Source organism: Colias eurytheme, chromosome 9, assembly GCF_061535395.1.
Source record: "Colias eurytheme isolate Ceu_HAF_F1 chromosome 9, ilColEury1 Martin Lab GWU primary, whole genome shotgun sequence".
In the NCBI taxonomy this organism is placed as follows: domain Eukaryota; kingdom Metazoa; phylum Arthropoda; class Insecta; order Lepidoptera; family Pieridae; genus Colias; species Colias eurytheme.
In genome coordinates this window covers 12,734,334-12,752,016 of record NC_142988.1, presented here as the reverse complement: position 1 = coordinate 12,752,016, position 17,683 = coordinate 12,734,334, and the positions used below count along the sequence as shown (strand labels likewise).

Here is a 17,683-nt window from a genome sequence, read left to right as displayed (position 1 = left end):
AATACATTTATAGGACTGTAAGCGATTTTACTCACGATTACTCTCGTGATAAGGGTATTTGTAGCATATACTTAATTGTATTTAATATATTTTATTCACCATATAAGTAATTATAATTAGATTCAATTTTGATTTTATACAAAACGACAGTTTAGGCACAGTTTAGGTACAAGTCATATCTCACATGCATATATCCGATCGAACTTCTTGAATACTCTACAATTTTCAAATGTTTCCAAATGAAATCTGTAAAGTTATTACTACAGCATTATTCATTTTTATAAGATCTGTTTTACTAAATTCATGATAAACGCACGAAATTAAGATACGCAAAAACCAACTAAGATAGGCCATTATTATGACGAATATCCATGGGGTTTGAGCAAAAAATGGTTTAACCCGAAGCATATTTCACTGTCAGAAGCTATAATTAGTTTGTGACAGTAAACCCCGGCAAATCCCGGTTTTTGCGTTTTCCTTATGTAGCTATAAGAATTTTGTAAGAATTTACATTTATTCCTAAAATATAAATAATATTTCAAACTCATGCACTTATTTTCTAGCGTGTATTTTTGTAAATTTGAATTTCTCTTTAGCATTGAAGAAGTTGTAGTTGTAATTTCTCGTAGCGGCTACGGTATTTCGTAGCGAGCTACGTGTGCTACGCGATTGAAATTGTATACCTGCGACATCTAATCCTAGTTCCATTTGATATAACCTTTTACAAAGTGTCGTGTAATATACAATATTTTTATGTATTTTTATTTAAATACCCGACAGAATAAACTTAATTATTAAACATAAACTTTCTTTACAGAATTTTAAAGCTTAATTAATCAATAAGTACGTCCGTGTATAATATAGTGAATTAATTTTTTAAATTTATAGAAGCTCGCATGACCCTACTAATCAGTACAGTAGCAAATATATTTCGTCGGGTTTTCTTTGATATTATTAGTAACTATATATTATTTGTGCAATAAAAATTATATAAATAAACATAATATTGTGGATACCATACTAGATTTGACTCACATTGGCCAAAACGTAGCTGCTATCTCGACGCTGGACATCGAGGCTAATGCATTACGATTATGACAATGTGTTGTACCAACAGAGAGCTAAGTAAGTTTCGGTGTCCTTATAGAATTAATTTTAATGCCTCGTAAACAGCTTCTTTACGACTCGCGCCTGCGAGTGTGAACGGCTCTTATGTTTGTCTTGGCCTACTTAACTTTAATGCTTTAAATATACAAAGGTAAAAAGGGGATAAAAAGCATCAGTTATATTCATTTTAAGTAGGTTTTTTGACGTGTATTGTTGTTTACTTTAGACCCATTTCAAATTATAGTTAGAATCTTAATATTACAGTTGAGTTTCATTGTTTAATCGGTTAATGTTCTAACAATGATTTTCTTTCCTAGAAAAATGAAAAGAGACGCTATAATTTGAAAATAGCCTCTCAATTAAATATATTTTAAATTTATTATCAGTATACTTTTATTGCCTAGATAATCCAACTAGCTTCCAGTCTAGACTAGGTGACGTCGACGATGAAAAAGTCGATTATTATTTATTTGATATTTATAAGTTTCCAAGAACAAATAATTAAAGCGTGTCCCAGTTACAAATTTCCACCAATATACCATTGAAATCCATTTTCACTCTAATTTTAATCAAGTGTGCTCGAAACTAAATTACTCTGTAAATGACTCAGAATATTCCAATATTATTTAATTAAACTTACAAAACTGAGCCGAATATTTTATTCGGTTAAAATAGACAACCTTGTCTTGTCAGACATCTAATTGATTGTCGTCTACAAGTTTGTAAAGTGGTTGAGAAAACTCGAGCTATTTCGTGATAATCAATGGTATAGTGGTTTTCAGAGAGATGGTTAATAGTTGTACTAATTGCCCTTTTAGTATGTGGAGAAACTATTTAGAAAAAATCCCATTCTACGGAGAAAGACTCTATCCGTATAAAACCTCATGATATTTCCATTTGAGGCTTGATGATAATATTCCTTCAATAATAAATTAATTTTATAATGATGAAAATCAAAAGCAATATTAATACAATCTAGATTCTAGCTGCCTTTTCCCCAAGAACATAACGCTCATTTGCTTCTATAACGTGACAAAGTCAAAATCTCAATTGTTGGGAAAACGCATTTGAAAGTTTAAAATTCCTGTAACTTTTTAATTATTATGCTTAGACTATTCAGCTCAATACAACATATTAAAACGTTCTCGTTTTTTTGAATCAAATTGTATTCAGAACAATAAGTCGGTTATTAAATTTATTATGATTATTTATTTCAGAAAGGGCCCTTCTTGTTGCGTTTTTCTTGTAAAAAGTGTGCAGTATTGCGTTACAAACAGATATGTATCATTTTTCTTGAAAAAAAAATTGAATAAAAATCTAAAACTTTACAAGTTATGTCGTATTGTTACGTTTTATTGATAATCAGTAATCTAAATGTATTGGAAATTTTAATTAAAACGTGTTACTGTAGTAGAAATCTTTTTATTTTTGTACTTTGTTTTACAAAATGAAAGATATTTTTGCGAAATTATTGTGTAACTTTCCCTGAAATACAAGTAATATACACATTAAAAAAAAATATACAATTATAACCAGACATTAATATTTTTTGTTTTACTTTTACTCACAAACGTTGGCAATTATAATATTACGACCCGCCCCGAATTCGCACGGGTGCAATCCTGATACCATCGATTTTTCTGAAGACTTTTTCATGTGTTAAATACTTAGTAGGTAAATTATTTTGATAAATCTCGTAGGGTTCAGAATGCGTTTGCAATGCAGGCGGAAAATAATGTAATTATTTACAACATCACATTAGAAACGTCAAAAATAACAGTTCATTCACCTATTTATGGATGCTACAATATACATATAAACCTTCCTCTTGAATCACTTTATCTGTTAACAAAAACTGCATCAAAATTGCAAAACGCATTCGGCCGGGGAAAACGACTTTGTTTTATATTTTGCTTATCTCAGTAATATTAGGAAACTAATCTTTATTGCGGGTCCCGGTCATACATAAATCAAATAAACATATTAGCAAAACAAATCACAGGTTCTTGTCTCGAGACAGCTTCTTGATCTCTCCTAAATTCCAGTAATCTTTCAGTATTTCACGGTGTTGTTCTTCGGAAAAAAAAATTGACACTTGAAAATGCAGGTTTCCTTGCAGGATTCTCTTTTAGTTGACGGGGCGGCACAGTTTTTTTTTTGTGATGCTTTCGATTCGTAGGACTGTCTTGCATTTTTTAACTGATTTGTAATTTTTTTTTTTCATATTTCTTTATTCAGTGGTATTTTTTACTCGTTTATGCTATAAAATAAATTGATTGTTTAATTCATTTGTATTTCGAGAATCGGTATGATCTTTTCGTTTTTCTAACTTAAGTGAATGTAAAATAAAATAATGAATATTTTCTCGTACAAGATTTACAAGCTTCCTAGACCGTGATTCCATCTGAAAAATAAATTAAGTAATCAGACAACATTTTTATCATTTATAATGCAACATTGTAGCGTATTCGTTGTAAAAATGTATTATTTTTTATCAAGAATGTGTTAACTTGAGATAACCAACATAAATACCAAACATTTTGTACTTTTATTATCAACTGTAACGGAACATCTTAAATTAACCAACAAAAAACATTGTTTATTTCAGCAACAACGGGACAATCCTATGTAAACCGTAGCATGCGAATACTATTTTTACTACAATAATGACCCACATCCAAATGTCCCGTTATAGCTGCAAATATAAATCAGTAAAAAAACAAAAAGCTGTACTTACCTTTCAGCAAAACCGTGATACAATAAGCTGTTACGTTTTTACCGCAATCGGGCAGCAGTTTCCTTCTCAAGGGAGCAGCGACAACTGACTTAAACCGTTCTTGCATTAAATTCAAGAGCAAAAAGAGATTTCGCTAAACCGATAGTCGCCGACCTTTTCCCTCATAACTCGGTCATTTTTGGAGCTAGAAATATCGCGTTTTAGCAGCAGGTAGAGCGCGATGCGACGGATTCTACTGTATCATTATTCCATAACGATACATATGCTCGTTAACACGTTCTTGTCGCAAATGAGCGATAATATTTCACAAAGATTTGAAATTTCCAATTCAAAACTGCATAAAAGGCTATCAACTTGAATGTAAAGGATATTCCATCAAATAGATATGAGATACATCCGTTACACACCCGGATGTAATATGCAATGCTAGATTTCAGACATCAAAAATTTATTTCCTTTAGGTTTTCTTATGAATGTCCAATGCAGCATTCATTACATTATCTTTACTTAGATGAAGCGTTAAGTTAGTTAAATTCACAAATAATAGCTACTTGAAACAAAATAAGAATAAAGAATAGTATAGGCATGATAAAATGCGGAAAAAGGGCCGGTGCTAAACAAACAGCAGTGGGTCCCTGTAGGGCCTTGGGGTCTATCAGTTTACTGTAGCTAATTACGGAGCCCAAGTTTTTATGAAAAACTTTAGTTGCCGTAACCTTTAAAGACCCGGATCTAATATCCGGGTTTTTAACAGCTGTAATTTGTTGCACAACTATTAGTATATTAAACACATATTTGTACGTTAAAATAACAATAAGAAAATAATGCAATCTTCAAATACAATATCTACATATGATATCTTCCAATAATTGCACCCATTTCGACGGTATTTCATCAACCAAAAAAGACAACAAAGGTTTTCTATTATTCCATTACCAAGTTGTAGACAAACTTGCTTTAGTTTTTCAATTAATAATTTTAAAATCGTTATTTACAATTGTATAATCGTATTTAAATATGAAAGACATTTACTAATTTCCCTTCATTAAGAATTGCTTCATCAAACAGAATTTATTCAATTAGAACTAAAAACATATTTTCTAATTAATAATTCAATCATCAATCATATTATTATTTAAACCATAACTCAATGTGATATTTCAGCAATGGTAAGTAACCCTGAATATTTTATGATTCCGCGGTTTAAAGTATAACTTGTGTGCACTCGACTTGGCGAGCTTTTAACATAAATTACTTAATAGAGAAGTTTAAGTAAACTTTACAATTTTTCACAATCTTTTCGTGTGTGTTGTGATTTAACGGTGTATGTGTACCTACTTTAACGTTACTGAGATTAAAGAATACATTTTCATTTCGGATAGTTGTTTCTATGCCTGACTTCTAAAGAAATGTTAGATCTAACCATCTGTAAGAATTTTTGATTTGAGCTTGAGTTTAATGTGAATATCTTTATCTGCAGTTTAAAAAAATTGCATCACGTTTTTTAATATTTTGAAGTTATAAATAACACTCAGAATCTGATGTTTTTGTAGTCATAAATATTATTGATAACTTTACAATTTTTTTTATTGATATAATATTACTATCGTTACAATCTAAAAATACTTACAAACACTGTTATACACTTTTCAATCAGCATCACTGTTCTTTACAGTCGTAACATCAACGTGTCAATATTAGTCATAATATAATTAGAGTTTTGAATCAGTTGGCAGCCCTACGCCCAATAAACGTAGATCGCAACGCACACTACGCAAATTGATTAGTCAGCAGCAGCAGCAGCCAGTACGGCATCGGTTCTGAGATCAATACGCGGCATTAGCATCCGAAGGATCGGATTACTTAACGTCACGATCGCCTCTTTTTGACTGCTTTATCTGCTACGTTTGGCAATTTCAATAGGGCTGTCGCTGACCCATTTTGTAACATTAAGTTTGTGTTTATACAGTTCAATTTGTATGAACTAGTTTTACTTTAGTTTAACTATTAGACTTAAGTCAGTTTAATCTATTTATCAGGGAATTAAACGAAGATGATTAAAATAAAGGAAACATCATGTAAAAAAATATTAATATCTCCATTCAAACTAAAACTTTTCATTTATAAAAATCTTACTTGAAACTTTACTATAAAACCTACTAAGTATATATCAGTTATTTGTAAATTCTTTAAAAATGTTGTCACATTTGTGCCAACCCTATCTTTACTGGGCTTTATGTATCTATTTCTATCTTAACGGATTTGCGACAATTGTTCGAATCGTATGTTCATCCGCAAATATACGTGAACATGTACTCTAAACTCTATAACTGTTACACTAAGAACCTTCTTTCCTTGGCCTAACAACGTCAGTATACTGGTAGAATTCACAATTCATGAGTTTGCGAGTACCTATAGGGTTTATTACACATTCAGTGATTAAGGATTTTACATTTATGTGCTTCGTTTAAGTCTTATCGATTTATTTTATTAGATGAGCACTTTAACACGGAAAGGGAAACATTCTAAACATTCTATCAATTAATTAGAAATTGTGGTAATCAATTTTTCAATTGAAACGCAAAATCAAAGGGATATTCAAATCCTCATTTACAAATTTTCAGGTAATTGCTAGTACGTAAAACTAAATGGGGATTTGAGTCACGATATCTGACCTTAACGACGTCCATTAAATTGGGGGGCGTCGATAAAATATGACGCCCAGGGGACACTTTATTTTGGACAAGTGTGAAGCCGACAAAGCATTCCAGATCTTATTCGTTGATAATCACAGCGCTTCGAACAAAATATTACATTCGCGGGAAAACAAGTCGTTTTATAAAAATATTGAATTGTTTTTGCCAACGCTGGCTGTAAAGGTAGAAATAATAGACGGCATTCATTGGAATCTGAAGAGACTTAAGATGAAGGAAATAAATAAAGATTTGAAAATAATAACACACGAATCTTGAATAATATCTTGCAATATTTTAGCTTTCGTTTTATTATAATTATGTTATGTGATAACATTGAAGTTTTTTAGATATAGGAAAAAGTTTTCTTTGAGTAAAAGTCGATTTAATTATACATGAATTAAACCATGGAGCTTTAATGAACCTGTAAGGCTGTTAGGTACTGCGGTACAGCTGCCCTAATCTCTACATATTACATAACCCAGCAAACTTAAGGACAATTTTGTAACGTCCACAATTAATTACCATACTACGTTTCATTTCAAAATTTACAACTAAATTATTCCTGAATATTCTATTGAAAAAATTATATGTTTATTCAGAAAGTTTGTAATAAGAGATAGTAAAGTACACATAATAATGTTTTCCTTAAATAATTGTTTATTCTCGTCGCAGATTGTATTCCAATCCTGTTAGAACTGAACTCTTAGTGCAGTACATCCTTTCAGACGCACTAGAAGTCTGAATATACTAGGTACCTAAATAGATTGTAGCGTAGAATGGTTCGCAAATGAAACTGCAGATTGTAATGTCAAAGAACGTATATATATAAACGTCTATATTGTTCAAAGTAAAGCACATAGGTATTTTTTCATTTCTTTCACTGGTTATTGTTACACGATGATGTTTGTCCGGGAAGCAGCAGTTGAATAATTTCCATCCATTTCGGATAACATGTAGACAATAGTTTATTCATCCCATTTAAATTGTTAACAAAAAATAAATTTCTGAACGCATGCATAAAATGTCAATCATTACTTACAGTATTTAAAACCATAAAAATTGGTCCAGCACACACCTGACTTTGTTATATTGATATAGATCTATAAAAATATACACTCTATACAAGATCAATCACATGTTGTAACCAGAGCGAAAACGCATGGTAAGTGCATACAATATTGTGTAGTACCTCGGATCTGGAGGACTGAATGCACATTGTGAATATTAGCATTAATTATAGCGGCCATTAATGCCATAATATCCATAGATCAATTAACGCAACTAGCTACGCTTCAGTGATATTGAATTGACTAATTATATAATCTGGAACTTGTCTACAACAATATAATTATCTATATAAGTATTTGTTTAAAATTATAATATATGTATGTATGTTTATCAGCCATCTGGTTTCCATAACAAGCGAAAGCTTAGTATGGGATCAGATCGTGCCGTGTGTGAATATAGTCCCGAAATATTTATTTTATTTATTTATAATATTAATAGTCGTAGTGACGAAATTGTAACCGATTCTTGGTAAAACTTATTCGTTGTGCAGTTGTTCGAAAGAATATAAAACGCGTCAATTCTTTTTCTACTTTCGAGTAATTGGTTCTACTTCTTATTTATTTATTTATTAACCATTTATTGTACCAAATCTGTGTACCAAATCATTTAACATCAAAATAGATTGTGATATAGGTATAGATAATAATTAGTTTTCTCCAAAACGTAGATTAAAAGATTGAGAATATTAACAGCGAAAATATCATTATAACACATCTTCTTATATATAAAAATGAATCGCAAAATGTGTTGGTAAGCGCATAACTCGAGAACGGCTGAACCGATTTCGATAATTCTTTTTTTATTATATTCCTTGAAGTACGAGGATGGTTCTTATGGAGAGAAAACGTAAACATATACCACGGGCGAAGCCAGGGCGGACCGCTAATCTTCTTATATATATAAATGAATCGCAAAATGTGTTGGTAAGCGCATAACTCGAGAACGGCTGAACCGATTTCGATAATTCTTTTTTTATTATATTCCTTGAAGTACGAGGATGGTTTTTACGTAGAGAAAACGTAAATATGTACCACGGGCGAAGCCGGGGCGGACCGCTAGTTTATTATATTAACGTTATAAATGTATTAAACTACACCAAGAAGCATGATTGTCACACATAAAAGGATCATAAAGCGCTGTAAAATATCAAACACAATAGTTTGCTTGAAAAAGCTAAGTCCTTTATGCTCTATGGCCGGAAATGGGATTCGCGTTATATGCGTTTAGGATCAGCGCACATTAAGATGCGAAAATATGCTTTATATTATTATAAGAAAGTATAGTATGGGAAGGATTGGCTTGTTTATATAGCTACAAAAAAATATAATATAGTAGAACAAACTTTCAAAACTTTTATTTTCATATAAAGTTTATAATAAATGCTAATTTTTTAAATCGATTTGGACTATAGTTCCTATAGAGAAACGACAAGAAACTCATATCTCATATTAAATTTTTTTGTAAGACTATAAAGTAGTTATAACTAGCATGACTTTGTTTGTACTACACAGACTAGTTACACAGACTTTTCATTGCTATGGAGCTGCATTTAAGGAGATTTTTCCGACTTACATTGACGTGCTAAAAGTACCTTTCCGCTTTAAAACCTCAAATGCTACCTCAAGTGTAAGCTGTTCCTTAACGTCGATAGTCGATAACACCGCGTCGTAAAGAGAGCAGCATTAAAGTCCTCAAACCCATCTCACTGAACGAGCAGATGCAACAGAAGCTGATGTATGACACGAGTTTACGGCTCTCTAGTCTCTGCTCCACAAAAAGTATAGTACTGCTTGGAGCGGAAAATAGAATATCCCATAGTTATGTGTATGTATTTAATTTATATATTGTAACCGCTTGATGGAACTGCATTTATGTATTTCTTTAAACAAACACACAATTCACTTATTAAACTTTTATTACCTGAAAAAGATACTGGTTTTGGTCATTGTTTTTGTGATTAAAAACAAAATAAAAGGAAACCATTACCATTACCATGTAACATAACATTTATTGCAAGTTAAAAAAACTGCTGAATAAACGTAAACAATGTAACAGACTAAGGGCCGATTTTTCAAAGCTTGGATAAAACTTATTCGTCGAATAATGTTTAAAACTACCATTTTAAAAACGTATTCTAATTGCCCGTATTTGACAGTTTACGTTACATTTTAATATTATCGTGTAATACTTTATTGGACTATAGTAGAGAAAAGTAAAGGTATATAGATGAGGCAGAATAACATGATTCAATACGATTTCGACTAGAGATTGGAGATTTCGACTAGAGAAACCCATGTTCGGTCGAATATTCGGTACAGCTGGGATACCTATATTTTGCATTAAGTTATCATCTTTTTACCAACCTACTATCTACTATTATAAAGGCGAAAGTTTGTATGGATGTTTGTTACTCTTTCACGTAAAAACTACTGAACCAATTACAATTAAATTTAGCACACATATAGAGGGTAACTTGGATTAACACTTAGGATAGGTTTTATCCCGGAAATCCCACGGGAACGGGAACTATGCGGGTTTTCCTTTGAAAACGCGGGCGAAGCCGCGGGCGGAAATCTAGTTGAAAATAAAACTTCATTGACGATAAAATCAGAAAGCTACACTCTAAAATACTTACCTCATTACACTGTACTACACTTTACACTGAAATCATGATAATACACGGGTCTTAACAATAAAAACTTACAGTATCACTTTGCCGAACATTAGATGATTCAGCCGAATATTCGGCCGATTATGAATATTCGGTAAAGATGCCGAATATGCCGAATACCGAATATAAAACGAATATTCGGCCCATCTCTAATTTCAACTCATACTTACTTAATCGTAAGTGGCACAACAAAGAAAGTACAAAACTTTTTCACAGCAAAATTCCATTAAAAAAATTATGTCTCCTGAATACTGCTCTCCATATCTATTGTTACATGACATAAAACTTTATTACACTGCATAAAAGAGTCAGTTAATACTTTATATTTCTGATAACTTCGTTCCTACCAATTCGAGCAATTCCTTCTGGAATCTTCCAAATTTGTTCATGTTTTTTCTAAAATACATGAAATGTAACATGTTTATTGTGTAAACATTGGTGTTTTTGCAAGGTTGTTCCTGATGTGTTTCTAAATTATAGCGTAAGGTGTGCAAATATTTAAGGAAAAACACTCAATTTTATAGGGCAAAATGGAAAAATATGAAGATTAATTCATTTTACTCAAATTATGTTTGTTAGTTTATTTAATCGAATCATATTGTTATTAAATCGAAAACAGAACTTAATTATGATTATTTATATTGATACTAGCTTTCCACCCGCAGCTTCGCCCGCGCAGTCAAAGAAAAACCCGTATAGTTCCCGTTCCCGTGGGGTTTCCAGGATAAAACCTATCCTATTTCCCGGGATAAAAAGTAGCCTATGTCCTTTCTCGGGTATCAAAATATCTCTATACCAAATTTCATGCAAATTTGTTAAGTAGTTAAGGCGTGATTGAGTAACAGACAGACAGACAGAGTTACTTTCGCATTTATAATATTAGTATGGATTCCAGGATAGTAAGATTAGATAATGTAGGACGTTAATTTGTTAACTACGGTCAACCACCATAACAATTGAACAAATTGTGACAGAGCTTTCACTAGCAGTAGCTCTATCTACGATGAAACTCTGGCTATTACTTTCATGAAAACAAAACTGGAATAAACTAATAAATCTTATCATCTCTTTAACCAGGACATTTCAGTTAAAACGAACAGTATAGTGAATAGTGATTCCATAACATCAGATAGCAAGTGATGGCCCATAACGCTAAAGCCTACGTGAGACGACTGACAATCTGTCAACAATATGGCACTCACTTGTCGGTTTATAGCGTTATAATACACTTTAACGGCACTATAACCGTTATTCCATATTCTATTTTTTATTACGAAGTGCCTATGTACAGATATTTACAAGTAATCTTGCTTTTATCGTGTTTGTTTATATGACCTTATTATATTTTATTTATAAGTTGGAGGAATGGTAAAGGATGTATTATAAATTTCTTTTTCGGACAAATTGCCATTTGTCATTCCTTTTTTTAACACATCAAAATATTATATTAAACTAGATTTCCGCCCGCGGCTTCGCCCGCATTTTCAAAGGAAAACCCGCATAGTTCCCGTTCCTGTGGGATTTCCGGGATAAAACCTATCCTATGTGTTAATCCAAGTTACCCTCTATATGTGTGCTAAATTTATTTTTTTATTTTCATTGTAATAGGTTCAGTAGTTTTTACGTGAAAGAGTAACAAACATCCATACATCCATACATCCATACAAACTTTCGCCTTTATAATAGTATTAAGATGAAAAAAATCGTAATAACAAACTCGACCGAGATTAATTGACCTTTCCTACCACACCGCGATTCAACCGTCAAAGGACTAAAATTGAAAATAATATGTGTTCAGTTATTTGTAGAGGTACCTATGGGTTATTTTATGTCTTATCCTAAGGCTTAAGACCTAAGCCAATAACAACCTGATATTAAGCTTAATATTTAAAAATTTATTTAAATTTTTAATAAATGTTTCGCAAAGACACTTGCCTTATAATAACATGGTAGTCTTTACATTTATTACAAGAACATACTCGAGTCAACCAAAGCTGTCCTGCTTGTTATTGCTTTAATAGGTACTTCTAAGTTTGCGTACATTAATATTATAAATGGGAGGTCAACCGGTTGCCTGATAACGTGATCAATAATTCGCCGAAATAATGTATTATTAATATAATGATAAGAATTACCAATTATTATCAAACTCGTGACTCGTGTGCTCGTTCTTCCCCGTGTTGCTCCGATCCACTTGCTTTTGATTTTAAAATAATATAATTATATTTCCTAATACTCTTTATTTGCAACATCCATGAACAAAAGTGCTTTCACGCATAAAAACCTAAAATAGCTATTAAATTACATTTTTTAAACAAGTTAAGTTTTTACAGCCTTTTTTGATTCGTAAAACCAAGTTATCAATTTCTTTTTTTTGCGAAATCAAAAACCATTTTTGTCAATTTTAATCATCTACAGATTCCTCCACACAAGTTCGTACCTAATCTTCGTATATAAACAATATTGAACTATATTATTTTCATAGAACGTACAATCTTCGACCGCTGAGGCTAAACATGTAAGTATTACTAAACAAATTAATGTATTATATTTTAATCAAATAAAAATTTCCACTTATTTCATGCTTAGTAGTTACAAGAATAATAGTATCTTAATCTTAATTGTACATATATTAAGTAAACATGAGATATTTGAAATATCAGTTCATAATTACGTTCTTTACTAGTAGTTAGTTACTTATGATACTTAATTATATAATTTTAAGTTATCGAAACGGAAAACAATCTTTAAGAACAAAACAACGAATTTTTTTACTAGTCAATGAATATTTTTCAAATAAAATTTTTCCCAACTCTACAATCACAATTTTTGCCCTTACAAAAACTAAATATCTAATTTAAAACATCGATCTCATATTACTATTTCTGAAAATCATACTGTGTCTATCCGTCGCTAAAACATTAAATATTTTCAGATAAACTCAAAATGGTAACAAGAATAAGGATGCTGATACCTCTTATATTTGTTTGTCTTCCATGTCTCACCACCGTGGAGTGTCGCTTCAAAGGAAAGATTCATGTGAAACATACACCTAATATGTGGCTCACAAACATTCCGGATTCACGCAAATTAAATACACTTGCATTTGTCGGCACTCGCGATCCACCGACATTCGAGACTACCTTCAAACGATTACCCAAACTATTACCTTTGTCTGATAAACTGACGGTCGGCATACGCGTCTTCGATATGGGTGTACGTCGGATTAACAACGATTTCGCTATGTACAACGGTTCCTTCAGCATGCGAGCGAAATTTGTGGATTTGGTGCAAACCATAAAGAAGTTCTTGAAGGACAACCCTAAGGAATTCGTTATAATGATCATGCACGCTGAATCCACGGCTTCGAAATCGACTTTGTCCGAGTGTGAAATACTTAGGAAGAAGTATGTTGAAAAATATCCGAATTTATTCGTAGAAAATTGGTCGTTGGACGATACCGTTGGGCAGCACCGAGGAAAGATCTTGTTGCTTGAAAAGAGTCCCGAATTCAACGGATGTTCCACTAGCCTGTCGTGCGTGGTGCACGATCAGCAAAATGAGAATCTAAAAAATGATTTGGGTGAATATTATGAATATGTTCGAGAGCTTCAAGCTGAGGTAAACAAACAAAATTCCAAATGCTACCTATTTTACATGACGACCAATCGTGAATTTTATTTTAAGGATGAAAAAATTAGCGCCGATGCGAAGCTTACAAAAATGATAGAATATAATGATCTAAACGTTCCTGAAACGTTTGGTTCACTTATTGATACATTTAATAATACCAAAAATTCTTTTTACACCATTGTAGCTGATTTGCCTACTTTGGATGTGCTTAATTTAATTATATCGAGTAATACTAAGTAGTCAACAATGTTTTAATCATAACATAATTGAAAAATAATAAAGGTTATTTTTAAAAGTAAGTTTATCTTTTTATTACAAGACATATTATAATGCAAAGCATGAGGGAGTGCTGTATTACCGGAATGTATTAATTGCATAATTCCGACGAATATTTAAATTACCATTCTCTAGTTTACGGATACAACATTCGACATTGAAAAACACAACAAACCATAATAAAAAAGGAGATTTCTCTAACATATTAAACGATATTATCGTGTCGTTTTACAATTATACTTCATGGAGCACTGTAAATGGTCAAACATTAAGCTGACGAAATACATAATATCAGTACCGAGACCCTGATTAGCATGTTGACCCTCAATCTTTTATCGTTACATTTGCTGAACTTTAACTTTACTTAATATTATTAACTCTTCACATCAATATTATCTATCAAGATTTATTACAATTCAAAGGTTCAATGTAGTTTAGTACAAAGGGAACGGCCTTATATTCTTTCCATCGGAATTTGGTCTACTCGTTAATGTATTTTATTTTCTGCGTTGGAAGTTTTACTAAGTACTAACGAATTATGATAATAAAGGCAATTTTCAAACGGAAAAAGAACCATACGGTAACAAATATAATAGAAATATCCAGTAATAGCTTCCCAAGTGGCCACAATTTCCAATATTGTATGAAAGTCCGTCGCACGCGAAACCATTATGGTAGTAAAGAATTTAAAATTTAAAAGGCTTTTCAAACTACAAAATAATCACTGAAATTATTAAAAAACATATATTTTGTCGTTTTTTTATCAAAGCAAAAGCATGGCTATCTATTGCAATTCTAAGATACAGTTTATACTTACTTTACCTATACTTTTTTTTAAGTAATTATTTTGCGTCACGTCGCTGCTGGCCATTTGATAGTTTTACATTGTTCACCTTTGACTGGAAATTACTTAGAAAATTATTTGTAGCCTTTTGTGAAAGCTTGAAGACGTAGAGTTTGATGTGACGTCACAGAATGAATACGGATATTGTTAATTTATATTCATTAATTTAACAATTCTCTAATTTTCTTCATGAATATTATCAAAAGTAAGGGAAGAGATTGTATTTATTTTATTCACTAATTTACAATTAAATTATCGTCACGCCTTACCAACATAGGAGCGGATCCACGCGAGTGAAGCCGCGGAGCACAGACAAATAAAATGAATTGCATTCTTCTAAGTACCAATAATATCGTATTACAGCGTAATATTTCTCAAATGTTATTGATATTTAATTCGTCCACTACCATTAAGACTAACAGAGCTATAAAACTGAAAACGTTAGCAATGAAATCGCTCTTATTGCCTACAAAATTGGATTGAAAATTGCTTGTATGTCGTACCATTCAATTTGATGCCCCATAACTTCTTATAACTGCGATGAAGACTGCAGTATAATTGTGCATTATTGTTCAAGTATGCATAATGTTGTCTCAATGTATTTGAGATTCAGTTTTCTATATGGGAAAAGATTAGTCTAAATCCCATTTTAAACGATTCATAAAATTTGAATGTGCACTTAGATTTTCAGTATGTTCTCTAATATAAGATTTTATCCCTATTGCTCCACTAATATTATATTACGGCTATAATGCCGAAAAAGAAGCATCCTTATTACATATAGAGAAACAACAACAACAACAAAGTTTATGAATTTGTGAGTTTGTGACATTGAAGGGGTAATCTCTGGATCTAATGAACTGATTTTAAAAATGATTTTATCAATAGAAAGCCACGTGGCCACGTCATCTGTTAATGGCATAGTAAACATAGACATACATTATATTTAACAGTAACATAATATTATAATAATCTATAGGTATTAACAGCATATGATATTACCATTACTACACCAATCGAACGAACGGACTTTTTATTATTCATAATATTTAAGGTATTTATTCCCTAATCCATTCTCGTCACGGCCAAAAATACCAAAACCATCAGCCATTATTACGCATGATCGAACCTATATTAAAAGACCACTAAAGCAAACCTAACTCGATACATTATCACAAATTACTATTGTTTCCTGGACCATTCTTCCATTTTTTCTAGAGAACACATAACTTAACCTATTTGTTGTATTCATAGCGACTAACAAAGTTACTTTCTGACAGCTTAGGGCCATGTTTTTCGCTTTCGTCATTAATTACTCTCAGCTCATTAACCTCACCAAGGAGGTCTCGTGAAAGAATTATACTCACGAGGTAAGTAGGCTGGAAGAATGATTTAGCGATACTCTTACGGCGTAGGTACGTCTCGTATTTAATACGCCTTTTGAATTATATAAGATAATGGAAGTAGAAAGCTATAACAGGCTTATTATTTCTCTTTGAGGAAAATCACTTCATTGAGACCATTCGATAAAAACGTATAGCTATGCCTTTTTGTCTTCTATATATTTTAAGAAACCACTTTTTTGTATTTTAAGAAACTACTGAACATTTAGAAATTATTTATTGAGAAATTATTATAATATTATTGCCTATAAAATATTTTAAATAGATTTTAAACACGATGCCGCGCGGTTTCACCGTTGGTTGTTGGTCTTAGCAATTAGGATGATGATAATAATATGTAACCTCTATTATAGCCTATAGCCTTCCTCGATGAATGGGCTATCTAACACTGAAAGAATTTTTCAAATCGGACCAGTAGTTCCTGAGATTAGCGCATTCAAACAAACAAACAAACTCTTCAGCTTTATAATATTAGTATAGTTATGTACCGATTTGAACGAGCAACAGTGGTCACGGCCAGAGAGAACGTTTCTAAATGTATGAAGTTACCTTCTAGCTTTTGTTAACATTTGATAGTATGATATTTTTTTAGAAATAATCACAGAAATTGACTCACATCCAAATAGACAGAGAATGAATACAATTCCTATGTAAAATGTCCCTGTGAAATGTCCATTTATATACAAAATTTAGTTATATAACAAACACTTACTATAAATATTAAAAGTTTTACATTGGTATGAAATTATTTAAAATATTTAACAGCTCAAATAAAATTACATAGGTCTATGTAACCAATAGGTAATATTGTATTTTCCGCAGTCGATTGAAAAAGCTTTGTCCCTTTGGTCAATTCACAAACTAAAACTGTTTGATTTTACAACTAAAATAAGTTTCCTGGCGACTGGCAGAGAGCCAGCGCTTACTGCAAGGTACTTGTTGTAAGTTATCATTTAAAGCCTAGTATTTGCAGTCGGTAGTTACGTTTAAACGAGGCTTTGCACTGGCTCCAGTCCAAACGAGGCATATTGTTCTTATTACTAACTGGAATATTATACATATTGGGATTGGATACGGTGCTTATGGGTTTCAGTGTGAGATCATTTTGTACGATAAAAATTATTTTGTTTCAAAATACCGCAGCTTTTAACCAATTGATATAAATGTTTACATATAAAGTAGTAAATTTTTCTTTTACCGTATTACAGAATATCGGCGTGTATCGACACTCTATTTTAGCTGATGGGA

General features: G+C 31.7%; 1 protein-coding gene across 1 annotated transcript; it reads left to right on the top strand.

Annotated features, from left to right (window-relative positions):
• Positions 1–12,735: 12,735 nt before the first annotated feature.
• LOC149906187 (uncharacterized) lies at positions 12,736–14,211 on the top strand. Its single transcript, XM_090105965.1, has 2 exons — positions 12,736–12,797; positions 13,215–14,211. The coding sequence occupies exon 2, from the start codon at positions 13,226–13,228 to the stop codon at positions 14,150–14,152; it is 927 nt and encodes a 308-aa protein (XP_089962091.1). The 5' UTR covers positions 12,736–12,797; positions 13,215–13,225; the 3' UTR covers positions 14,153–14,211.
• The last annotated feature ends 3,472 nt before the right edge of the window (positions 14,212–17,683 follow it).

What these genes read in the sequence shown, in the direction of transcription:
- LOC149906187 (XM_090105965.1), top strand. Translation starts at nt 13,226, where the DNA reads ATGGTAACAAGAATAAGGATGCTGATACCTCTTATATTTGTTTGTCTT.